We start from the raw sequence: 23403 nt of genomic DNA, 5'->3' as shown, positions 1-23403 counted from the left end.
TACAGAAACAGTGAAACTTTGACCTTTTTCTAATGCTGACTAAACCTCCAAAATGTTGTTTTTCCAACTAATACTCTCCCACCTATTATTATTTATTTCCATTCGTAGTGACACTAGGACCCCCAGATGCCTTCATAGCGTTGCTTATGGCTTTGTAGTCCCGCATGAGTAGCCACTGTCACGCTTCTGCCATGTCCTTTCCCATGCTGCCTCTTCAGCCACAGCGCTGTTTGGTCATGCGCTGTCAGTGCTTCCAGCGGGGGATTTCAGCTCCTCGTTTCCCTCTGCTCCATTGCTTTCTCATGACAAAGTCCATCCTGCTTCCTTCTCAACAAAGCCTGATCTGTGATTCTGTGAGGTGTGCTTTCGGATGTGAGTGTGTCTGTGTGTGTATTCACCTTAGGGAGAAAACTGATTTCATAATTTCATTTAACAAATCGGCCCGTTACATTTGCTACCCTTTATAGAACAACAAAAAAAAATGTGTCATTTGGACCAAGTGGTAGATTTTATTTTCTCAAAAGTGATAATGGGAATTCTGTAACTAGACATTGATATCGTGGTTGAAAAATATGATTTCACTTTGTGTTGCTCTTACTTTCCCTCATTTATTTATTGGAGCCATAAGAAGATGACAGTGATCATTCAAATAAAAATTTGGGTACTGCAGGGAAAGGGTACTGCTGGATCTTTGAGCGGTGCTTAGATGTAAAAGCTTATAAAGCTTTTTTAAAAAAAAAAAAAAAAAAAGATCCCTATTTGTCCACTATGCTAATTTGGTACCATTTTGGTAATATACGGTGGTTACTCATGATTCAAGTCGGTGAATACACTTTCTGCTGGTTTTAAATGACAGATACTGAAATCAAAATAAGCATCAAACAAGAAAGTACAGATATAAATGTGATTGGAAACAAGGATACCGTTACAGAAGAGGATTTGGATGTTTTTAAGCAGGCCCAGGAACTTTCTTGGGAGGTAAGGCTAGGATACCACACTGTGGTAACAAGGATAATATTTGATTGTTTTTCGTGTATGATTATTATGGAATTACTGCTTTGATTTTGTAAAGAATCCTCCTCAAAATTCTTTGTGGTTCTTTGTTATCATGATCATTTTTGTTAACTGTACATTCAAAAGCATGACTTTCTATTATTTTTCCTTTGGCTAAGATCAAAATTTCCCCCAGTCTTTGAGATTTGAAGTCTTTAAATGCTACCTTTTTTTTTTTCCCCACCCTACTTCTGTCATTCATAGATAGACATGATAAACAACAGGCCATTATCTGAAAGAGACTGTTAAACGTAAAGCTCTTTCTTTCCAACACGCTAACACTGGCTTTTTCATTCAAGAACATTTCTTGTCAGTATCAGGCACTGTGCTAGATCCTGGTGTTCTACAGTGAAGCAGGCAGAGTTCTTAAACTTGTGTTGCTTATTGCACAGGAGTAGGGGGAGTAAGAGGAAACAGGTATTAACTGCAGACATCACAATCGATTATTTAATTATAATTCAGATAAATACTGTTTTGTAGAGGAGTAGGTGACTCTAAGGGTATATAGTGGCCTCCCCATCTTATAATTTCCTCAGTTTTAATACATTGCAACAGATAGACATTTTTATGTATTTACATACTCACTTTCTAACTTGGTGATACTGTTTTTTTAGTTTGTTTATATGTGAATATCATACAAACATTCATGTATTATTTCAGAATGCCTATAATATTTTTTCAGCAACACGAAAATTCACAATTAAGATTAATGTTCTGGTCTTGATGGTTTTTCATATCCACTGGTGGCAAAGCTAAAACCTAAGTGAAGAAATCCTCTTCTAATACTTAAATTTTATCTTTTCTTTTTATCTGACAGAAAATAGAGTGTGAAAGTGGAGTGGAAGACTGTGGCCGGTACCCTTCTGTAATAGAATTTGGAAAATACGAAATCCAAACCTGGTATTCCTCGCCTTACCCACAGGAATATGCAAGGTAATGGAATAAGCCCGGCAGGTATATAAATATGTAACTTTAATTTTGTACCTTTGAGGAAGGAAAATTCTCCATTCTAAAGCAGGAATTAGATGACTTTTAGGACATAAATTTCAATAGTGGATTCTAAGCGCTTCCAAAACTATTACTTTTGCCAATATCTTTTATTAGTATTCACTGTTCTATGTAAACTCCTAACACTCCGTAGTTATACAGGCATTGTAAATTTTGCCTTGTGGCTTCCAGACAGACCATGCTTTCTTCCTTTGGTTAATTAGGAAAATGTTGTTTGTATATGAAACCAAATCAGGAAAAAAAAGTTAGCCGTTATAAAATATTTGGTAGTTTGTTCTCTGTTGCCTTTTCATTTTCCTAGTTAGTTTAGGAAACTGGTTAGTCTTATCTCTGATTTCTGGCATTTTATTTTCAAATTTTTTTGTACTGAAATATAGCAGAAGAAAGAAAAATGGAAGAATGTAGGTGGGAATGGGAATCCTTAAGAGACCCTTCCCCAAATCTTTACTTTGAAGCCTATTGTGACTAACTTGTTAAAACTGAAGAGAAAATAATGATACTAGAGTTTTCATTTGTATTGAACTAAAATTAGCTGTGAGTTTGTCTTGAACTAACATATTTTAAAATGAGTATCTTGTGAACAGATTTTTCTTTTGTACATCAGGGCACACTTTATTAGTATCTTCTCAAATTTTTTAGCTCGCAGAGTTGATGGTAATCACATACTTCCTTTGTGTCTAGAATAAATATTTTTGTATTCTCTACTGTGTGGATGTCTGGTCAATCATCTCACCAGAGAGAATGAGGAGGGTGTTAGAAGTAAACTGTCAGGAGTCTTGGTTTCTCTTCCCAGCTTATATCGCTTGGCTCTCTGTTCTTGTACAATTTTTTAAAACACACCTATGAGCTTTAATTTGTATGGGTAATCATAAGTTATGTGTTCTTAGAACTTTGAGTAAATTTACATGTAAGTCCAAGATTTGAAGTTATTATTATGAGTCTGTATCTAACTCTCTCCAAAATCTTTCTCCCCATTATTGTACCCCAAAGACATTGCAAGTGCTTCAGAACATTTTTTGGTAAATCCTAGCAGTATTCATTTAAGCATGATAGGGGTACAAGTAAAAAATGTTATAAAGTTACCTCATCCATAGATACAAATGGAAACAACTAAGTTCTAAAACTCTTCTGCCTTATAAGTACACAGAGCATTTTATTTATTTATTTATTTATTTTTATTTATTTATTTTACACCTACAGCACCTGGTATTGTACTAACCAGGCCCAACCCTCCTTAGCTTCCAAGATCAGATGGAATTGGGCGTGTTCGGGGTGGCATGGCTGTAGCCCAGAGCAATTTTAAATATAATGAATTCACTTCTTTCTGGGTAAAATATTATTATAGGTACACCACTGACCATATATTGAAACTATGACATTAAATCTGAAATTTGAAAAATATGCTTGATTACTTGAGAGGGTGCCATCCTCATTGTTGGTTTTTAGAGTATTGGTTCCGAGTCTGAAAACCTTTCTTTCTATAGGCCATTTTTAAGGAAACAAATGACTTGTTCACAAGGTAAAGGCCACAAATATCATTATGGTAAAAAATAATGTAAGGTTTGTACATTCTCTTTACTACTGGCTTTTCTCTTTTTTTTTTTTTTTAAACGAATTCTTTCAAATGCTATTATACAGCCTTTCCATGACTTAGAAAATATCTAATAATATTTAATACTTTTCACCTAAACAGTATAATCAATCTGAAATATTCTTTGATTTTAAAATTTTAACAGATTACCAAAGCTTTACCTGTGCGAATTCTGTCTTAAATATATGAAAAGTAAAAATATTTTGTTAAGACACTCAAAGAAATGTGGATGGTTTCATCCTCCAGCAAATGAAATTTACCGAAGGAAAGACCTTTCAGTATTTGAGGTAAGCATGTATAAACAAACAAACAAACAAACAAAATCCAGCTTTTGAAACCTAGAATTTCTAATTGTTATTATATACTGAATTGTTTCTAGAAGGTGCGAAGTATTTTCAATTTCGACATTGAAATTCAGACTGCTCTTTAAAATATCTCCATGTTTTGGAATGTTTAACCATATTAAGCAACCATTTAGATTGATAATGAATTGCTATTTCATCATGTTAACTTTTCGTCTTCCCCAAATCCCTGTCTGCACCAGATATATTCACCAGTGAATTTATGATCTCCTCAGCTCTTTGTAAATTCTACTTTCTTTGGCAGGAGAAATTAGCTTTGTTCAGCAGCTCCAGCCAGTGTCTGGCAGGTGCTCACTCTTCCAGGGAATTGAGCAGCTGCACATATCTCCTCAGTACACAACCACCTGTGTTTCCATCCATTTCTTGGCAGAGTTGATAATCCTTTTGGTGAGATCCCAGCAGATGTTGGGACTCTCCCCCCGTGCGGGTGGGTGACCACCCCTGGAGAACTCTGCTGTTCACAGGAACCCCTTGTGGCCATATGTCTGTCATCGTGGGTTCTTGAAGACATTTTGTGTTTTCAGAATTAATTTAGTTGCAGAAGGTCATTGCCTCTACATCACTTTATTGTTTATTCATATTCTGCTATCAGTTTAAGGGATCCAGTTTAGCTGAGTCAGTTTTACCTCGAGGAGACCATACCTTTCTTTCACATTATTGCCTATGCACAGGGCTTCTTAATTCTCTCCGTTATTTTCTTCACTCACTCCAGTTGAGTACTTCCATTGCCCTCCCTTGTTTTCTTTTCTGATACCCATTTGGTGCATAATTTTCATTCCTGGGTACTGTACAAGCTGTCTTTGTACAATAGACATGATAGTTTCTTTCTCCGAAGTATACAGTTTTACTTTAGGATTGTCTTTTTCTGAATTGTTCAGATTCAAGTTTATTATTACTCTGCCCCACATTTCTCTTTAGTTTTGATCTATAATTCTTGCATTGTATTTATGATATAGGGAGCGGTTTTAAAAGTTACTCCATTTTTAATAATTTAAATAATTGGTTATAATCAGGCTCTTTCGGCAAGCTAGAAGGAAGAAGGTTGTTGTCACTGAGAAGATTGGATAATTTGTTAATTCTTACTAAAGGGTGGGCAGAGGGTTTCTCAACTTGGGCACTATTCACATTTCAAGCTGGGTAATTCTTTGTTGCAAGGGGCCATCCTGTGCATTATAGGTTGTTTAGCAGCATCCCTGACCTCTATCCACTTACATACCAAAAACACCGCCACCCCCTCCAGTTGTAACAACCAAAGATGTCTTCAGGTTGCACATGTCTTTTCCATGGCAAAATCACACCCAGTGTGGACAACTGGTCTAGGGGGAAAACCAAATGCAAGTTGGTTGTCCTTCCTGTTGTTATTCTAGGGATGCTCCCCAGCCAGCCCCAACCAGTTGAGACAACAGAGCTGTTCTCAGTTGAGGCTTACCTAATGTTACAAGTTCAGCTTTCCTTTTGGCTTCTTCCTTGATGCCTTGGATCCTTTCTTCTAACCAAAATAAAATGAAATCACTGGTTCATTGTTTCCCAAAGGACAGAACAAATTGTAGGCTTTAAGTAATTTTTAATAGATCAGCATGAATCTGCCTGTGGGGTTGAAGCTTTCATAAATCCAGGAGCGTCTTCTCAAGGGTAAGAGAATTATTCTTGTTAGGCTTATAAGAATAGTCTGCTATTTCAGGGCAGGTGCTTTTAGACCATACAGAGATGAAAGGGGGAAAGAATCAGAAGCAGATTTGTAAAATTTATGTATCAAAATAATTGAAGGAATTGGACCGGATACTTGCCATTGGTCCCTATTCTATAATCTGAGTTAATACTTGGAGTACAGCGTATAGGAAACTTCTCTTAGTAGTTTCCTAAGTGTCTTCTAAAATAAATGAAGAATAATCACAGATTACTACTTTTGTATCTTCATCTATCACTCTTGAAAGCATGCCTGTTAGACCTTTCAAAACTGGTAAGAATTTTGCTTTGGCATTGTGGTCTCTATTTTTCTGGTTTACAGATAACATCTTGGTCTTTTCTTTTTGTAATGCACTGCCATTTCCAAAAGGACCGTACTCCCAAGTACATAAAAATTTCCTTTAATTAAAGAGAGAATTGTATGTATCCTCTGTGCCCGTTGCCCATATTTGATTTTGTTGCTATGTGTGGGACCTAGGTTTCATCCAAGGGAAATAGTTATATGAAGTCTAAAAATAATTTGTGCAATATGAGAACCCGTATGGTTCACAGGAGACTCAAGAACAGTCAAGTTCATTGTTAAAGAGCTCTGGTTAGCAAATTTCCATTTCCCCTAAGAAAAGTGCTGGGGAAATTCTTCTTGAATCTGCTGTGATTTTTGTTTTCAACAAGTAACTACATTTGATCAAAGAAATTGGCATCTGTACTTAGCTCTTGTCTATAACCATCAGTATCACAGCTTGATTCTTTTATTTTGAAGAGAAGTAGACTGTAATCATGGTACTTATTGTAGGTTGAAATTCATCTCACTTTCTCTGTAAGTATTCCCAACACAGAAATTTTATCTTTTCCAATTATATTTAAAATGATGCTTGGGATAAAACCAAAATGGAAGCCTCTTTTGCTGATCCTCACTTCTGAAAAATCAGAATAATATAGTTCATTTATTTTATTTTTATGTGAAGCCTTTTTGAAAACAACATAAAGTTTAACTTACTTGAACAGTATTTTGATTTGTTTACATTTCTTTAATTCAGGTTTGCTTGGTTCAGACAGAGAGGACATGCCTGATCATTTTTTACTTGTAATAAATTGGAAATCAAAGTTATTCCTTTGTTAGTGGTTTGGCCTTTCTTCAGGTAGCTTAAAGAGAAATTTACGCTATCTCAAATTTACCATAATTTAAGAGAAAAAGGTAGAATTCTGATTTGCCAAGTGACAGCTATTTTCTGGTTAACTTTATACTTGATTAATGGAGTGTTTTAATCTCTCAGTTTTGGAATTTGGAAATAAAATGATAATGCTTTTCAAATACCATCCTTTTAAAAGAACAATTTTATATTGAGTGGTATTTTTATGTTAAATAATGTTGTCTGTTTCTCTTTGCTAGGTTGATGGGAATATGAGCAAAATTTATTGCCAAAACCTTTGCTTGTTAGCCAAGCTCTTCCTGGACCACAAAACGTTGTATTATGATGTCGAGCCATTTCTTTTTTATGTACTTACAAAAAATGATGAAAAGGGCTGTCATCTGGTTGGATACTTCTCTAAGGTAAAACAAGAGCCAGTATGACCTTCATTTTCTTTTTTAGAATGTTTTTGGTAGAGCCCAATTTTTTGAACAGGGCTTTTTTATGACTATAATTTGAATAAGTGACACATGTTTCTGTAAAGCTCCGATTCTTGTTCAGAGCTCATTAAAAACAAACAAACATCGTGCCTAGGAAGTGTGTAAAGACCTCAGCACTGTTTGCTATTTTGATTGCCAGCATCCACATAATGTTGTAATTGCTGCCTTGCAGACCACCTAGCATAAGTGATTTTCTAAATGTTAAGCTTATTTCCCTTTTCCCCTAAGTGATGTCAACGTGAAGGTTTCAGTGTAATGTAGCATTTAAGCGATAATTCTCATTTCTCCTCGTTGCATTCCCTCTGTGGTTATCAGTATCTCGGTGAATTGGAATGTTGGCATTTGGACAGTCAAGCTGATATAATGACTGGTTTTACTCTTTCATCTCTTATTCTCTGTGCTATTGTTTTAAGATCTAAAGCAGCCTCACCTTTAAAAGGCCTAAGTATCTCCAGCTGTTAACATAGGGCAGCCTTTGCTATATTGAGTGGATGTATTCTGTCTTTTTTCATTGACTCAGAGCGATTATCTCACATTCTTCTGCTCAAAGGCTTCTGAGAAACAATAACTTATATGTAATAAAGGAAAGCTGAGTTTGGATATATTTACAGAGCAGTGACCTTAACTTTTCTTAGACACCTAGGGAATCGATTAAGGTGCCAGGATGGTAATTATGAGACTTCCAGGCAGAAGGTAAATGATCCAAACTTTGTATTTTATTTCTTTTATGAAACATTTTTTTCATATTAAGTGATAAGTGAATTTTAACGAATATACTCTTACATAATATAGATGGAATATAATATAGAAATGCCATTTTCATAAAAGATCAAAGGATAGAATATATATGAAGGTCAAACTGGTTTTTCTAAATTTAATAACAAACCCAAAGACCATAAACAAAAATTCTAGTAAGTAACAGCCATCATGGGAAACTGTCTCAGTGTTTTAATCCACATGTTTGGTAAAGCTTTAAAATGAAAAAGAAGAAAATTAATTTGCACATCGCAGAATCAGAAGATGACAGAGCATCAACACAAAACAATAAATAGGAAATCTATTTATAGAATTTAAAAAACATCTTACCTTTTCTATAGGTACGCAAAGACCTTTTTTTCCCCAAAGAATTACAAAGAATAGCGGTCATGATTGTCCTTCCTGTTAGAAAATGGTGTTTCTTTACATGTATGTGAGTTTAAATGTAGGTGCTTACTGGTGCCTGCTGTCCCTGTCCCGCCTTGCCTTGAGTTGGCCTCTGGATCCAACAGTTGGTGATGACCCTTGCAGTATGTGTCTGTGCCTCTTCCTTGCAGCAGGTCCACGTTTTATTCAGCTAAACTTTTCTCATTTTTGTCACAGTTTCTTTTATAGTATGACAGCAACTATTATCATTTCTTACTGTACTCTGAATACTAATATTTTTTGGCAGTGTAATAACACAAAAATTAATTTAAAAAATAACCATGTTAAAAAGACTAGATGCAAATACCATATTCTAATATGTCAGTTGTAGGTGAAGCACTATGGCCCTTTGGAACTTATACTTAAACCAAATTCTATAGGCTATAGCCAGAGAATGGCCAAGATGATCTAGAAAAATTCTGTGTAAATTATTATATTCATATGACTTTCCAAGCATATAATAGATGACACTAAATAGGAAAGAAAGGAAGAGGAGTTATTTTAGCCAAAGATTAGGAGTTAGGTATAGTAACATGTGTCAAGGGGAGGAGGTAGGGAGGAAGAGGATCACTGTTGGGTTGGATTTGAAAAAATCTAGGAATGGTAGGAATAGATCAAGGATATAGGAAAGAATAGCATCAAGGATGAATCCTTTTAACCCAGGGTACATTTCTTTTTACATAGAGTGACCCATTTGTCTCACTTTGCAAAATAGGCTAATTATTTGAATCTTTGCCATTGATATGCACACTCAGTGATAGACAATCCTGCTTCTTAGGAAAACTGACACGTTATTTTTTCCTCCTCATTTCTTAGAGACTCCATAGACAGCTACAAACGTGCAAAAGTTGGAAGCACATCTTTTTCACAAAGAAATCTTTAATTCTGCCCTATAGGGTTTTTTCCACAGCCATTTTCTATGATCTTTCAAATAGGTTCATTAAAGATCTGGGTGTTCTGAAGTAATTCTTTGATGTGGTTATTGCCATTTATGGTTAGTCGTATTTGTGGTTTATATTTGGCCAGAGCATTCACAACCTTAAAAGACTTTTTCAGATCCTTTCTGTGTAGGTTTTGGCAACTTTTGTGTACTCTGAATAAAATATTGCTGCTCTAATGCCACATCCCCCCCAAATTGCAAATTCTTCCTTAAGAACTGTTTCCCACCATATTCTTCCCAATCTTTCTCTTGGTTTCAGGGTGTTGGTAATATCTTGCCTCACTTTTGTTTGCAGGCTTTGGGGTTTCTTGCCGCTGTTGTCTCTTTTGTTTTGTATTCCTGGTTCGAAACGCAGATTAATTATTTCTCTAGCTTTTTTACTTTGACTTTTTATTCATAGGAGAAATGTATTTGTGCAAATCTACCCACACACGTGCTATTTTAGTTTCACTTGGGTGGTTGCTCAAAGGCAATAGACAGATTGCTGCTGCAGAGTTGTAAGTCACTTAGCAAGGTAGCCGGCTCAGTCCTAACTTACCCTGCTGGGTGACTCCCTGGATGGCTTCTTCTCCCCTCCCCCACCCCAAAGTTGTTTGAACAAGGAAAGCATTTCCTCCATACAGTCTGTGTTCTGTTTCATTTGGCTCATATTTCCTCAGATTTTTTATTCATATTTTATGGTACCAGCTTTCAAGAATAAAAGCATAATTACGAGGCATGCCTGGGGTTGATGGTTTCTCGTTAACTAAAGGTTTGCTTGATTAACGGTAGGATTATTCTGCTTGATCCTCACCTAACACTGGCTCACCTTAGTGGACTATTGTACAAAGACAGTGGCAGGTGCAGGGAATTGCCCACTTCAGCAAAGCTCTGACATACTTGATCTGTTTCTCCTTCCCTCAGGAAAAGCTTTGCCAGCAGAAGTATAATGTCTCCTGCATAATGATCATGCCCCAGCACCAAAGGCAAGGATTTGGACGGTTTCTCATTGATTTCAGTAAGTGAAGCGCTTTATTTACTTTCATGATCCAGCAGGCTGATGGCTGTTAAAGGGAAGAATAACACATAAAACTTTATTTAACCTACTTTGTTGTTTTTACCAATAGATAATGCATTTTCTATTTATATTTACATAGCTCAGAAAATCTTTCTCAAGTGAAAAATTTGCTGCTGCTCACTTACTGTACTCTAGGAAATTGAGACTAGATCTCTCAGCAGTATCACTAGCTCACAAAGCCATTACCCTGAATGAACCGGCAGAATTGCATTCCATTCCATGCTGTTCATGCTCATTAGCACCAAAAGAGGCAATTATTTGCGATTAAAGCTGAAGAAAGTGTTATTTAAAAGGATTTTCAGCTTTCTAAAATTCTGCCTCTAATCATACAGTACAGAGCAGGAAAGGAATATTTCTCTTTAGAAAAACAATTCTGTAGGTAACCAATCCTTTGAGCCTCTTCGGTAGAAATAACTATCTCATTTTGTTAATTTCCCTTTTCTGTTATGGAAATTATTATAATGTTTGTGTCTAGAGGTGGCCCAAGAAACATTTTTATACACACTTGTATCTTCTGAGTCTCCTCAGTTAAAATTGCAATAATATATAAAAGTATGCACAGGACAATGTAAGAAAAATGGTTGTGTTTTTCTCTTTGTTTATATTATATTGGATATGTTAAGGTTACACTTGGAGAATTGATTCAAAATATCCAGATAACACAAAAGCCAGGTATCTGGTGATAATAGTCATTTCTGACCATGTAAAGATCTGTCACTAGGAATAGTGTGTTTCTTCATTACCAGACTGTAGTTGTCTGATTTTAAACTGAAAGAAGGAAAACTTAGGAGATTTGTAATCTTCATAAGGTATACCAAATGCAAAAACCCACAATGTAATCATGCTCAAGGAAAATCATGAAGAAATATGTTAAGTCTAAATCTTTATTGTTAGATATTGGAATGTTAAAGTCTGGGTATAAAATAACTATAGCAGTTTTGAACTGATGGGTACAATCTATTGACATTGAAGGACATTCAGATAACATTTCTAGTTATGAACTCATTACCCTAGTCTTATCTGTTCTTTCCTGCTCTAGGTATCCCATGGAGGGCCATCGTACCTGGAGTTCACCATTTTTATTTTACAGAGTTCTAGTAGTAATCAGTTCTAAGGGAAAATCCAATTGTCTTGTTCTGGAGGTTTTTGTGGCCACCACTCTTAAGTCGTTTATAAATATTATAATTTCTGGTTACGCATAGCCTACATTCAAGACTTAAACTTTTGATAGTATCCACATACCTATAGAATAAGGCAAACACCTTATTCAGTGTTCAAGATCTGCCAACATCTGCTTCCAGCCTGTTTTATAGGCTTTTTCATCTACTAATCCGTTTCTTCAAATATTCCGAAAATGTTCCCGTACTTCCATTCTTCATCTCTGCAATCCCTTCCCTAACATGACCTTCCTCCTTCCCCAACCTCTGTCTTTTCAGAATCCTACCCATCGTTAAGAGCCAGCTCAAGAGCTGCTTCTTTTTAACCCCACCTATGAGAATTTCATCTCATTCCCTTCTTGGCTCCATATCTCTGTAGCATGGCACTTAGACGTAATTCACCCTTTCATGGTAATTATTGAGGTGTCATATTTCAATTTACTGTAAACTCCTTGAATACCTTCTTTGTATTCAATAGGACAGTGCACTCAATAATCTGCATTTGAAGTATTTTCGTTGATTTGAATTGAATCTCCAACATGATATGATGATCAGTGCCCACAATAATTTTCTAACTAAAATTAAAAAGGTACTGGTACTTACCAGGTAAAAATGCAAGTCTCCAAATTCAGTAGCATCTTATTCATACAGCACCATCTGATATTGAGGCCTTTTATGTAAGAGAACAACCCAGGAACGAAGACATTTCACTTCAAATGCCAACTTTTATGTCAGCCATTTTTGTAAAAACTATTAGAGTCTACCCTATATTTTTAGATGTGAACTATGGAACACAGTAGAACCTTTCTGGGTGGCTCAGGGGCATCATGATGGATGCCATCCATGAGAGTGTGTCTAAGCAGTGCAGTGCGGAAGGTGTAATTTTAGGTTTTCCCTGCCCTGTACCCTTGGCATTGCCCCTATACTGTAGTGGGTTAAGGAGTGTGTTGAATGATTTGAATAAAATTGAAAAGGGATCGGTGTTATTCCTTTAGAGGAGACCAGGGAAGAATTTTATAATATTCAAAGAAAATTGAAAGTGTTCTAAAACCAATAGAAATTCACTTTAAAGCAAAAAAAAAAAAAAAAAAAAAAAAAAAAAATTCTTGGCTACAAAGGTTTTAAAGAAGATAGAGTATCAAGCTAAAAAAAATAGATAGCATCTTTTTGGAGTTACCTAAAATAATAATAGATAAGTACTTTTCTAGAACGATTTAGATTTAGTCTATTGCTACAGGAGGAGTTAAATGCCAGACTTCTTATAATCCTTGTCAACCTCATAATTCAGAACTCGGGGCAAAACAGATAACCAGGATTATGAATTTTCTAAAATCTGTTTTGTTAAGGGACATTTAAATGGTTATATTAATTTTATTTTTATTTTGTACATGAGCCTGAAGGACTTTTGGTCAGAGAATGTATTTTCAGTATTTCAATAAAAGTCGTAAGGTAGAAAAACCTTTTTGGGGAGGCAGAGTCTATAATAATTGCTAGTTTAGGAAGCTGAAGATACTTGCCCACTTGCACAGTGGATCATAGACATGGGTGAAGTAGAATGTATCATGTGCATTTAAAGACCTGTGAATTTAAGGTTTGAACACTGTTCAAAAGAGGTGGCCCGTCAAAAGAGGTAAATGGCCTTCCACCCGACCAAATGCTAACCTAAAATTGTCTCTCTCTTCCTGGGATAGCTTGTCTGGATTTGTCGGAGCAGGGCTCTCTAGGAAGTCATTTGCAGAGTTTAGCCAGAGTGACTAAAGGGTACCAACTCCCAGCCTACTCATAAAGCACTTCATAGGCTTTGGGACCCTTTACCCAAAACTTAAATGGGTAGAGGAAAATGTAACTGTCACATGTTGAAGCTGATAGATATTATATATTTCTCTGGGATTCTGAGATTCCCTTTCTTCCTCAGTCAGAAAATTTGAAGTCGTCCCCACCTCTGTCTACACACACACACACACACACACACACACACACACGTACGTGCGCGCGTGCTCTCTCTCTCTCTCTCTGTCTCTCTCTGTCTCTCTCTCCATGTTATCAAGATCACATGATAATTTGTTAAGAAGATACTTTTGGGTTATCTAAGTATCCTGTTTTTCATCCAGTTTTCACCTGTTTTTAGCTTTCATTTATGATTCTTATCTAAAATAGTTATTTTAGATAACTATTAGAAACCGTAGTTCAAATTTTGAATTTTGATCTTTTCTCAGGCTAGCAGTATGTTGTCTGATACTCTCTCATGATATAGGGCAACAGCAGAAAGCCGCAGCTCCCAGTCAGGCACGCGATCACAAGTACTGATAATCCACAGTGTACTGTATCGTCAGCATTTTTTTGGAAATTGTATTCTGAGTACATGTAAGGTAGGCTAGGCTAAGAAAGATGTGTATTTTCTAATTTCCTTTCCTACATAAAAGGGTAGCATACTGTAGATAACCTTTTACATTTTGCTTTCTTCCACTTAATGATATATCCTCGAAATGACTCCATACTACTTTATAGAGATCTTATTTTCTTCTACAGTTGCAGTATACATTGAGAGCTCACAAGAAGTTGAAGTGGAGACATTCCGGTGTGAGGGAACCAGTATATTCAAAAGCATGACCCCGTGAGGAAACATGTTAGACATTTGGGTAACTACAAAAGAAACTCCAAGTAGATTAAACACTTAGATGGTTAACAACACACACACACACACACACACACACACACACACACACACACGTTTAAAAAGTAGAAGAAAGGATATATAATTATTTGTCTGATCTTTGGATGGTCAAGGACATCCTAAGCATTAAAGCAATGAAAGAAATCACAAAAGAATATACAGATGGGCTTGCCTATTTAAAAATGTAAGACTTCTACATAGTAAAAAGTATTAATATTTAAAAGCAAACATAATGGGAAAGGTGTTTGCAACAAATAAGCTAGGCAGAGGTTTGACATCTCTAGTATTTACACAAATATATAAGGAAAAGTTTGATAGTGTTAAAACATAAACCCTGATAGAAAATGAGCACAGGGCATGGACGCAGAATACACAGAAAAAATCACTGATGGTAACAACACTGCTGATGTTTCCTGAGTGCTTAATATGTGCCAGCCACTTTGCGAAGAGTACTGACTCGCTCAGTCTTCACAGTGGTTGGCATGTGTGCTTTTAACTTCATTCATTCTGTGGGCGAGGAAACTGAGGCACAGTTACATAAATAAGTAGCATAGCTACAACTTGAGTCCAAGCACTTTGACTCTTAGCACAATACTGCAAAGTCTTGTCAAGTACAAATGACTAATTAAAATGCAAAACAAAAATTGTTGGTGATTTAAAAATGCAAATCCAAATAACAAGAGTACAATTTTTTGCCTACCAAGTTAACAAAAGTTTTAAAATGTACCCAAGTCTAACTAAGTTGACATAGACAGGCAATGTTATATTTATACTGGAGAAAGTATAAATCGGTAGACAGTTCAGAATTTTGACAGTGTGTGTCAAAAACACCTAACACTTATTTTTGAAAGGAAATTATTCTAAGGAAATCAACATACTTTAATTAATATGCATTAATTTCATACTTAATATAACATCAGTTTTTGTCGTGCAGTTTAATTTTTCAAATAGTGGTCTTCCCTTTCCCCTTCATCCCCTCCCCCAGTTATAGCAATATAAACTCATAGTAGAACATCAGAAAAGCATAGACACAATACCAAGAGAAAATGAAATCCCCTACAATCCAGTCACTCATAGAGTTAATGTTTTGTCCTTCAGTGTCATTATCTACATAGAAAAAAAAAAAAATAAAAGCCTCAATATTCAAAGGTAAGAGAGAACCACTCCCCCAAGAAAATTATGTTATCTCCATGTAATGGAATATTATTAGCCATTAAGAATTATATTTTGAAGAATTTTTAATAAAAAGTGGCTTCCAAAATTATATATATAATGTTCTCCATTATGTAAAAAGTATATGCAAAGAAAGGAAGAAAATACATTTCCAAATTATCTCTAGAATTAGAATTACAGGCAATTTTTATTTTCTTCTTATTCATACTTTTTGCTGTAACTAAAAAGAATTTAAGAAGCAAGACTTGATGAAGGCTTGACCTAGAGCAGTGGCAGTGAGAATGCGTGGAAATGAGTTCTGCAGCAGTGAGAACTCTGCCTGGTACCTCGTGGTGCTCAGTAAATACTGGTTGAATGAATGAATGAACTGAGTTTGGAAAGATAGTGCAGCTTTGGCCATGTTGCCTTCACTGTGATTTTGGACATCCCCATTAAGCTTTCCACGGCGTTAGAGCCCAGAATGGTTCTGGATGAGAGGGAGCTGCTGGGAGTCATGAGCAGGCAGTAGTGGTTGAAACCACAGGTGGTTGAAGACAACCCAGGGAGAGTGTTAGGGAAAGGGCTGAGGATAGAGTGCTTGGAATTCCAACACTTAAGGGGGTAATAGAGGATGAGGAAGTCATCAAGGAGATTCAAAAGTATCCAGAGGTAGGAAAAGAATCGAGAGAATTGTGTCAGGGAAGCCAAAGAGGTCAGCATTTCAACAATAACAATGTCATAATCATAGCTGACATTACTAGAGCACTTGCTATGTGTCAGGCTCTGTCACCTGAATTATACACATTAACTTGCTTGGGAGGTAGGTTACTATTTATTATCACCTCACTTTTGGGGACACAGAGACACTAAGAAATGGCTAAGATCAGCCCCCCAGTCAGTACCTCAGAGAAGAAGGTTAAGATAAGGTGTAAGAAGAATACGGTGGAGGAACAATGGTATAAGTGAAATTTAAAGAATTAAATTCAAAAAGCTCTACCATCCAGCTAGAGAGACAGGGGCATTGGTGGAGAGAAAAGAGGGGAGCACTGACAGAGAAAGATTATAAGGAGAGAAAAAAAAAGTGATATTTACATGGGGTGTTTATTACAAATTCTGAGAAGGCATTTGATGAAACTCAGCATTCTTTTCTAATTTAAAGTAATCAAACATACTATCTAAATTTATAAGAGTTCTAAATCTTATATTAACTCTTTGTTTCAGCTTCGTCTCTAAAGGGTAGATGACAGTTGGGTTCAAAAGTCTACAAACTTATATCTATAGTTTTTTGAGACTAGTATACAAGTGACAGGCTTATCAATTACATAAAATATTAGTTCACTGTTCATTCAGGTATTTTTTAAATCAGTGCCTACGTATTTGTAAACTAATCATAAAAGTTTGTAAGCGGGTTTAATTCTTGTTTTTAATTTTAGAATTTTCAGTTATACTTGATATTCAGTATTATATTAGTTCAGATATTCAGCATGGCGGTTAGACATTTATATAACTTAGGAAATGATCCCCCCAATAAGTCTTGCATCTCCCTGACACTATACATAGTTACTGCAGTACTATTGACTATATTCCCAATGCTGTATGTTACATCCCCATGGCTGTTTTCTGACAGCCAATTTGTACTTCTGAATTCCTTCACCTTTTTCACCCAGTCTCCCAACTTCCCTCCCATCTGTTGACCATCAGTTTGTTCTCTGTACCTGTAACTTTGTTTCTGTTTTGTTTGTTAGTATACTTTATTTTTTAGATTCCACATATAAGTGAGATTATATGGCATTTGTCTTTGCTCTGACCTCTTTCACTAAGCAAAATACCCCTACGTCCATCCACATTGTCGCAAATGTAAGATTTCTTTTTTATGGCTGAGTAATAGTCGATTGTACTTATGTACCACATCTTCTTTATCCATTTATATTTTGATTAGAGCATTTAGTTCATTTACATTTAAAATTATTGATAGGTATGTAGTTATTGCCATTTTATTGTTTTCTGACAGCTTTTGTAGTTTCTGTTCCTTATTCTCTTCCTTGATATTCAGTATTATATTATATCTCTACCTAGAAGGGTATGATTTTGAGAGGCTAATCCACTCTCTCAAAGAGAAAACTTATTCCCCATATCTTAGATGTTAGCCACTGGCTAAAATGATATCTATGCTATCTAAATACAGGAATATATTTTACAGTAGTTCAGGTTGCCAGCTAACAACTTCCAGTTTTAACAGTCTCCTTTCAATAGACTACTTTAAAAGACCTTCCATTTACAAACTTTTTAAAACACAAATAAAACTTAAGACTATTTTTAAGCAAAGATTTAGAGTGGTTTCATTCTACCTGAAAATTGTTTTTTGTTTTTTTGAATAAATTTTTAATACTAACTGGCCTATCTGCTGTAGAAAGTAGGACTTTTAATTTAGAAATTCAGTTAATCGGGTTCTAGTAAGTCTGACTGTTTTTCCTAACTGTTGGTAAATGCTAAGGAACCAAGACTAAGGGGTCACTAGGTTTTCTCAGAGGGCAGGTTGAGCATATTGTCAGAGTAAGCAGATTCTCCCCAGGAGCTGGTTCCTAGCCTGGAAGGCCCTGGTGAGACACACCATTTCTCTAGCAGGGGCATCTGGGCATCTGTGCACTGTTGTGGTTGACTTAGGGGGCTGCACTTCCCAATGGGTGACTCAAGAATGGATACAAGTGGTGCTACCTTCAGTCCCAGGGTGGCCAGAACCCTGGTGCCTATCACCTTGAGCAGTTTCATCCTTTTACCCTAGCAAGACATATGAATTCTATCTTAACCACGACGAGGTTGAGGTCATAAAGTGCTCATTTAGGGCATAACTTCTTTCTTGGGTGAGCTGTAGGATAAATATTTCCCTCACTTACGAGCCCTATAAGCCAAGCACCAAAGGTGAGTTTCGAGGGACCGTGACTGTCTCTTAGGGACACGCTGTATGACTGAAACACTCTGGCTTACCGTGAAGAGTTAAGCAATTTTAATGAAGGAACTATAAATTCATCTTGTGGTATTTACCTACGTATGCAATTTTTATTTAATAATTTTCTCTTTTCAGTGGCACAGACCACAAAAAATAATGCTCTAGGCTGAGTAAGTGCAAAATCATTTAGAAGGTTGCATACGTCTTTTATATATTTATTGTTTATTGTCCATCTCCTCCACCAAAAGTGAGCTTCATGGGATGGAGACTTTGTTCTCTGTTTCAGTCTCACTTCCCTGAAGAGCTTGGCACTTAGTAGGTTCATACTGTTTGTTGAACAGATGTTAAATGAATTGCCACGGAAAGAGCTTTTTTAATGTACTTTCTCTTCTCACGTATGATTTTAGGGAATAGAATTTTTTTCTGAACATCATCAGCTTGCTTACTTCCAAATGGTTTTGGGTGTGCCTGCCTTTTTTTAAGGTCTGGCATTTTTGTTCAAGTGCAGTCTCTGTCTTAGGATCATTTAAGTTGCATCAGAAAGAAGATTGTCATTATCTGTTACAAGGAGAAAGGAGAGCTGTGACAAAATTCACATTTACACACAGTTGGTTGAAGAGACACTTATCTTTTCCTTACTTTTATCAGGTAATTCATTTCTTCATGCATTTATTTTAGAAGGAAAATTCTAACTTTAGTCTTAAGAAACTGTCAGGAAAGCTTCTCACTTTGCATAGCTTTCTCAGCAGCTGTTCTCCCTGGGCGAGCTCAGTCAAGGCAATCATTAAAGAATAATAAGTTACGCTTTTGAAATGGCACTCGAATCCTTCCTTAGGAGCCTTTTCTAAGATAGGGACCCCTCCCCCCAGCTCCACCAAGACACTTGTTGGAAGGTTGGACTAGCAGTGTATCCTCAGACTTTTTGCTGCGTTTTGGAAGACATGTTTTGATCTGTGTAATCGAGTATAATGATGACATGTTTTAATAGAATTCTAGTTTATAATATAATAAGGAAAATGACTATTTTTCCTTGTTTTCTCATTTTACTATGTTGTACTAAAAGCCTTTGTCATGACTGTTTTATTACGTTGGGCTGAAATACAATATATTTTAATATGATAAAGATAACATCAAGGTTGAAAATTGAGCTCTGTGATTTATTCAGAGGTTGACTGTTACTGAATGCATTGAAATGAGTTGCATGAAGCAGTGTAGCTAACAATTTATTTATGTATCTTTATTTTAACTAAGCTTGTCATAAATAAGAACAAATAAATAACTCATAGAATAGTTTGTATTCATTGCTTCAATGAAAACATTGCAAATACGAAACATACGGTCTGTAGCTACCGTTTTGCCTTACGCAGCTCAAAATTTTTTGAAGCTTTGGCATGCAGGGGGATTTTGTTTTTACACATCTTTTGTCTGTTTAGATTTCTAACATTGACCAGCATTTGCAGTGATTTTGAAACCCGCTATTGGGCAAATTCCATGCACTTAATTGGCATGATTTAGCAGCAAATGGAACCTTAACAATGCTGTCATGAGGGCCAGTACTGTTCACTGCTAAATTCCAAGCCATGAGCACTGTGCCCGGCACATAGTGGGTGTGCTCCAGAAAGGTGTGCTGAGGGAGTAAATGAATAAATGAATGCCCAAATCTAGTCAGTCTTATTTGTGTCCCTGACAACACCTGCCAGATTCATCCCAACTTGCTCATGGCAGAATTGGTGCTAGATTTCAGATATCTGCGCAGTCTTTGTTTTTTCACTTATTCCTTCATCCCTTCCTTCAGCAAACGTGCCTTACATCAACAATGCCAGGGTCAGCCTAGGGGATGAAACCATACGGGTATGATCCAGTGCTTGCCCATAGAGTCTTGGATGGTCAGAACCCAGAGGGTTCATCCCTGTGCATGAGAGGTGCACATGGGGCTCTGCCAGCGCAGAGGAGGAAATGCGCCTCTCTTTTCTATTTCCCAGTTAGATATATGCAAAGGAAGCATCTTTTCATCATCAAAACAAGATCAAGAAGGGTTTTGTTCTCATTGGTTGAAATTAGTGCTATACTTGGTTTTGGTTTCAAAGGAACTATTCCCATTAAACACATTTTCCTGCTTGTTATTGAGTCATTATGTTTGAAGTAGAATATTCTAAGGTAAAAACCTCCTCTCATAATGATATTTCTAAACAACACAATTAAAATTTCAGCTAGTTTCAAGGTAGTAATTTTTTTACATTAATTTGTTTGAGTAAAGCAAAAAATTTCCTTTCATTTATTTAGAATTCTGTTAGGAAAATACTAGTTAGGAACCTGATTTTTTTTTTCCCCTCCCATAGGTTTATGGTTAAGATGTTTTTACTCTAATATTAGTGCTATATTTTCATGTTTACCAATATAAAAACCTCTGTTTTCTAATTATATTGACTCCTGCTTTGGGTTAACAACATAAAGGAACTCCTTTTTTCACCAAAATTATTTTAAATTAATGTTTATAAAGTACTTAAAATAGTTGAGTGGATTAAAGGTAACTCTGTTATACATGTAACCATTTGTCTGTATTGAAAAAAATATGCAGTATGATTATACAGTAGAAGGTTTTGAAAAAAGTATTACTAAAATTTTGAGAAAATGTAATACAGATAGACCTTACTTTACACAATATTTTGCATATTTCCTTTTTGAGGGGGGAAATTGAATTATCATTTAAAATGAAGTAGATAATTTGTTCTGTAAAAAGGAATGTTTCTTTTTCATACTAGACAGCAAAGAGGCAAAAATTATTAGGGTATTGATTATCAAAAGGACTTGGAATCAACTTGAAGAGGCTCCCACTAGACAATAAATACAATAATAAGATAATTGCAGTTGATCGAAACTCATCAAATGTTTAAACTCACATGTTCATAATGATATTTAAAGACAAATTTAGAGGATAATAGGAACCAATTCATTATCTTAAAAACTAGTAAATGAATCACTTAACCTACCTTTCCTTCATGGACGGTACCAATAGGTAACCAAATAATAAATGAAAGGAAGAATCTTTTTATAAATATATTCCAGCTAACAAATAAAATGGTAGACCTAAAACATCAGCATTTTGCAATTCTTTGAATAAATTAATGTACGTAGACATTGAACAGCAACAGCAGCAAATATTGCAAAAAGGGGAACAACCTAAAATTATGTGCTTTGTGTACTGCATTGCTAGTATGCAATTAGCAAAATTCAGATTGTGGAGATCCTATAGGTCCAGTGGCCCCCAGTCCATCAACAGATAAATTATAAGAAAAAGGAGTGGTGGAGGGGAGACTAAAAGAGACTTAAATGATACATACCATAGTGCCTGGGGATATTTTGGTGATAAAAGTCAGGGTGGTGATTACTTAAGAGGGAGAAAGGAGGAATTATTGGGATGGGACAAATGGAATGGTTTGAGATAGCTGGCAAACTTGGATGTGTTGATCCTGGGTGATGGTTATAGGATAGTTGCCTTGTAATAATCCATTAAGCTATATATTTCTTTAGTGTAGTGTTCTATATCTGTGTATTACTTTTGTTGTTTTTTGAAGACAGTAATGGTCTTAGAATGAGAGGTCTCACTCTATGGTATCTGACGTAGAACTTAGATTTTTGTAACTTTTAAAACTGAAAAACTTTTTTGATTTATTGGTGGCATTATATTAGTGATTGTTTTTGAAAAAAGAAATACAGCGTTTTACCTTTACTCTTTTAAGGTCAAACAAAAATGTGGGTACATGGATATTTGATGTATTGGCATCAACTCCATATCAGACTTTGCAGAATCGAATTCATGTGAAAGAGGTGTACTGAAATTTATAGAATCATGTCCTCTTAAATGTTGAGTCTGATCCATTAATGAACAGTATTTCTGTAAATTATGCTTCTACTCCTAAACCTAGGAAAACATAATTGAAGGGTTGTATGTTCACAGAATGGCGATAAAAATAAATGATTTCGATAAGGGATATCTTTGCAGAATAGAGATAGACTAAAGAACAGAGAGACCAAAGAGATAAAGAAGAGACACTGCAGGATTAGAACTTTTCTTGGTCATTGGCTTCCTTCCTTCCTTCCTCCCTCCCTCACTCCCTCTCTTCTCTCCCCCCTCTCTCTCCCTCCCTCCTCCTTCCTCCTTCCCCCTTTTTCTCCCTCCTCCCTTTTAGCCAAAATGAGGAAAAGCAATGCTGGCAGATACTGTAAATATGGGAAATTGCTCTTCCTTTCTCCTAGAATGCTGAGTGTTCAGCAGTTCTGATATTTGGGGTAGATCTTTAGGAACTAGAAACCATGCTTCTTACAGAAGAAAAAAATATAAAAAGTTAGATTTTAAGAAAGGGAAAGAAAAAAGCTAGAATGTCCTTAGAATGTGCTGAAACGAGGTTCTGCTGATTATTTACTGGAAAACTGGCTTTCTTCTTAAGAAGATGATTCTCTGTTCATAGATTAGAAGTCCTGCCCTGTGGTTTGCCCAATTTTGGAACTTTCCCCCATGAATTTAAAGAAGTTAATGAGATTTTTTTTTCTACCAAAGCAGAAGATGTATCTGAGAACTCTGACAGCCTTCTACCCCTACAGCTTTTCAGTTGTATCCAGTTAAAAACTTGCAGACCATAATGAATGTTTTTAGAGAGGAAATAAAATGAATGACACTTGCAAATTTGTTTTAAATGTTGTTTATTTTACCAAATAATTTAGATAAATTTTTCTCGAAGAGGAAGAGAACTCATTAGGTTTCATTAATAATCTGGAGCCTCTCAGAGGATTACTTTAAAACAGCTCCCTGCCAACTTTTCATAAATTAAGCATAAACTTTCTTTGACCTCATCACACATAATTAAATAGTTACTGAAGGGTTAAAACCAACTAAAAAGCGATTCTGTATCTCGGTCCCCATTCTGTAAAATTATACAGGAAGTTCCTTTTGGTTCCCAAGCAGG

At 35.8% G+C, this 23403-nt stretch overlaps 1 protein-coding gene across 5 annotated transcripts in view; it reads left to right on the top strand.

The window, feature by feature from the left end:
• KAT6B (lysine acetyltransferase 6B) overlaps window positions 1–23403 on the top strand; it is a 167759-nt gene that overhangs the window by 122903 nt on the left and 21453 nt on the right. For all 5 annotated transcript variants that reach the window (XM_036223578.1, XM_036223577.1, XM_016160245.2 and 2 more), the window contains exons 9-13: window positions 857–978; window positions 1871–1986; window positions 3798–3939; window positions 7091–7252; window positions 10356–10449. In XM_036223578.1, the coding sequence (XP_036079471.1) occupies window positions 857–978; window positions 1871–1986; window positions 3798–3939; window positions 7091–7252; window positions 10356–10449 (636 nt within the window). The remainder of the gene's footprint in view (window positions 1–856; window positions 979–1870; window positions 1987–3797; window positions 3940–7090; window positions 7253–10355; window positions 10450–23403) is intronic.

The sequence above is a fragment of the Rousettus aegyptiacus genome, unplaced genomic scaffold (genome assembly GCF_014176215.1).
Source record: "Rousettus aegyptiacus isolate mRouAeg1 unplaced genomic scaffold, mRouAeg1.p scaffold_m13_p_6, whole genome shotgun sequence".
Lineage (NCBI taxonomy): Eukaryota > Metazoa > Chordata > Mammalia > Chiroptera > Pteropodidae > Rousettus > Rousettus aegyptiacus.
Note: the sequence above shows the minus strand (reverse complement) of the source record. Positions and strands in the feature narration are given on the sequence as shown.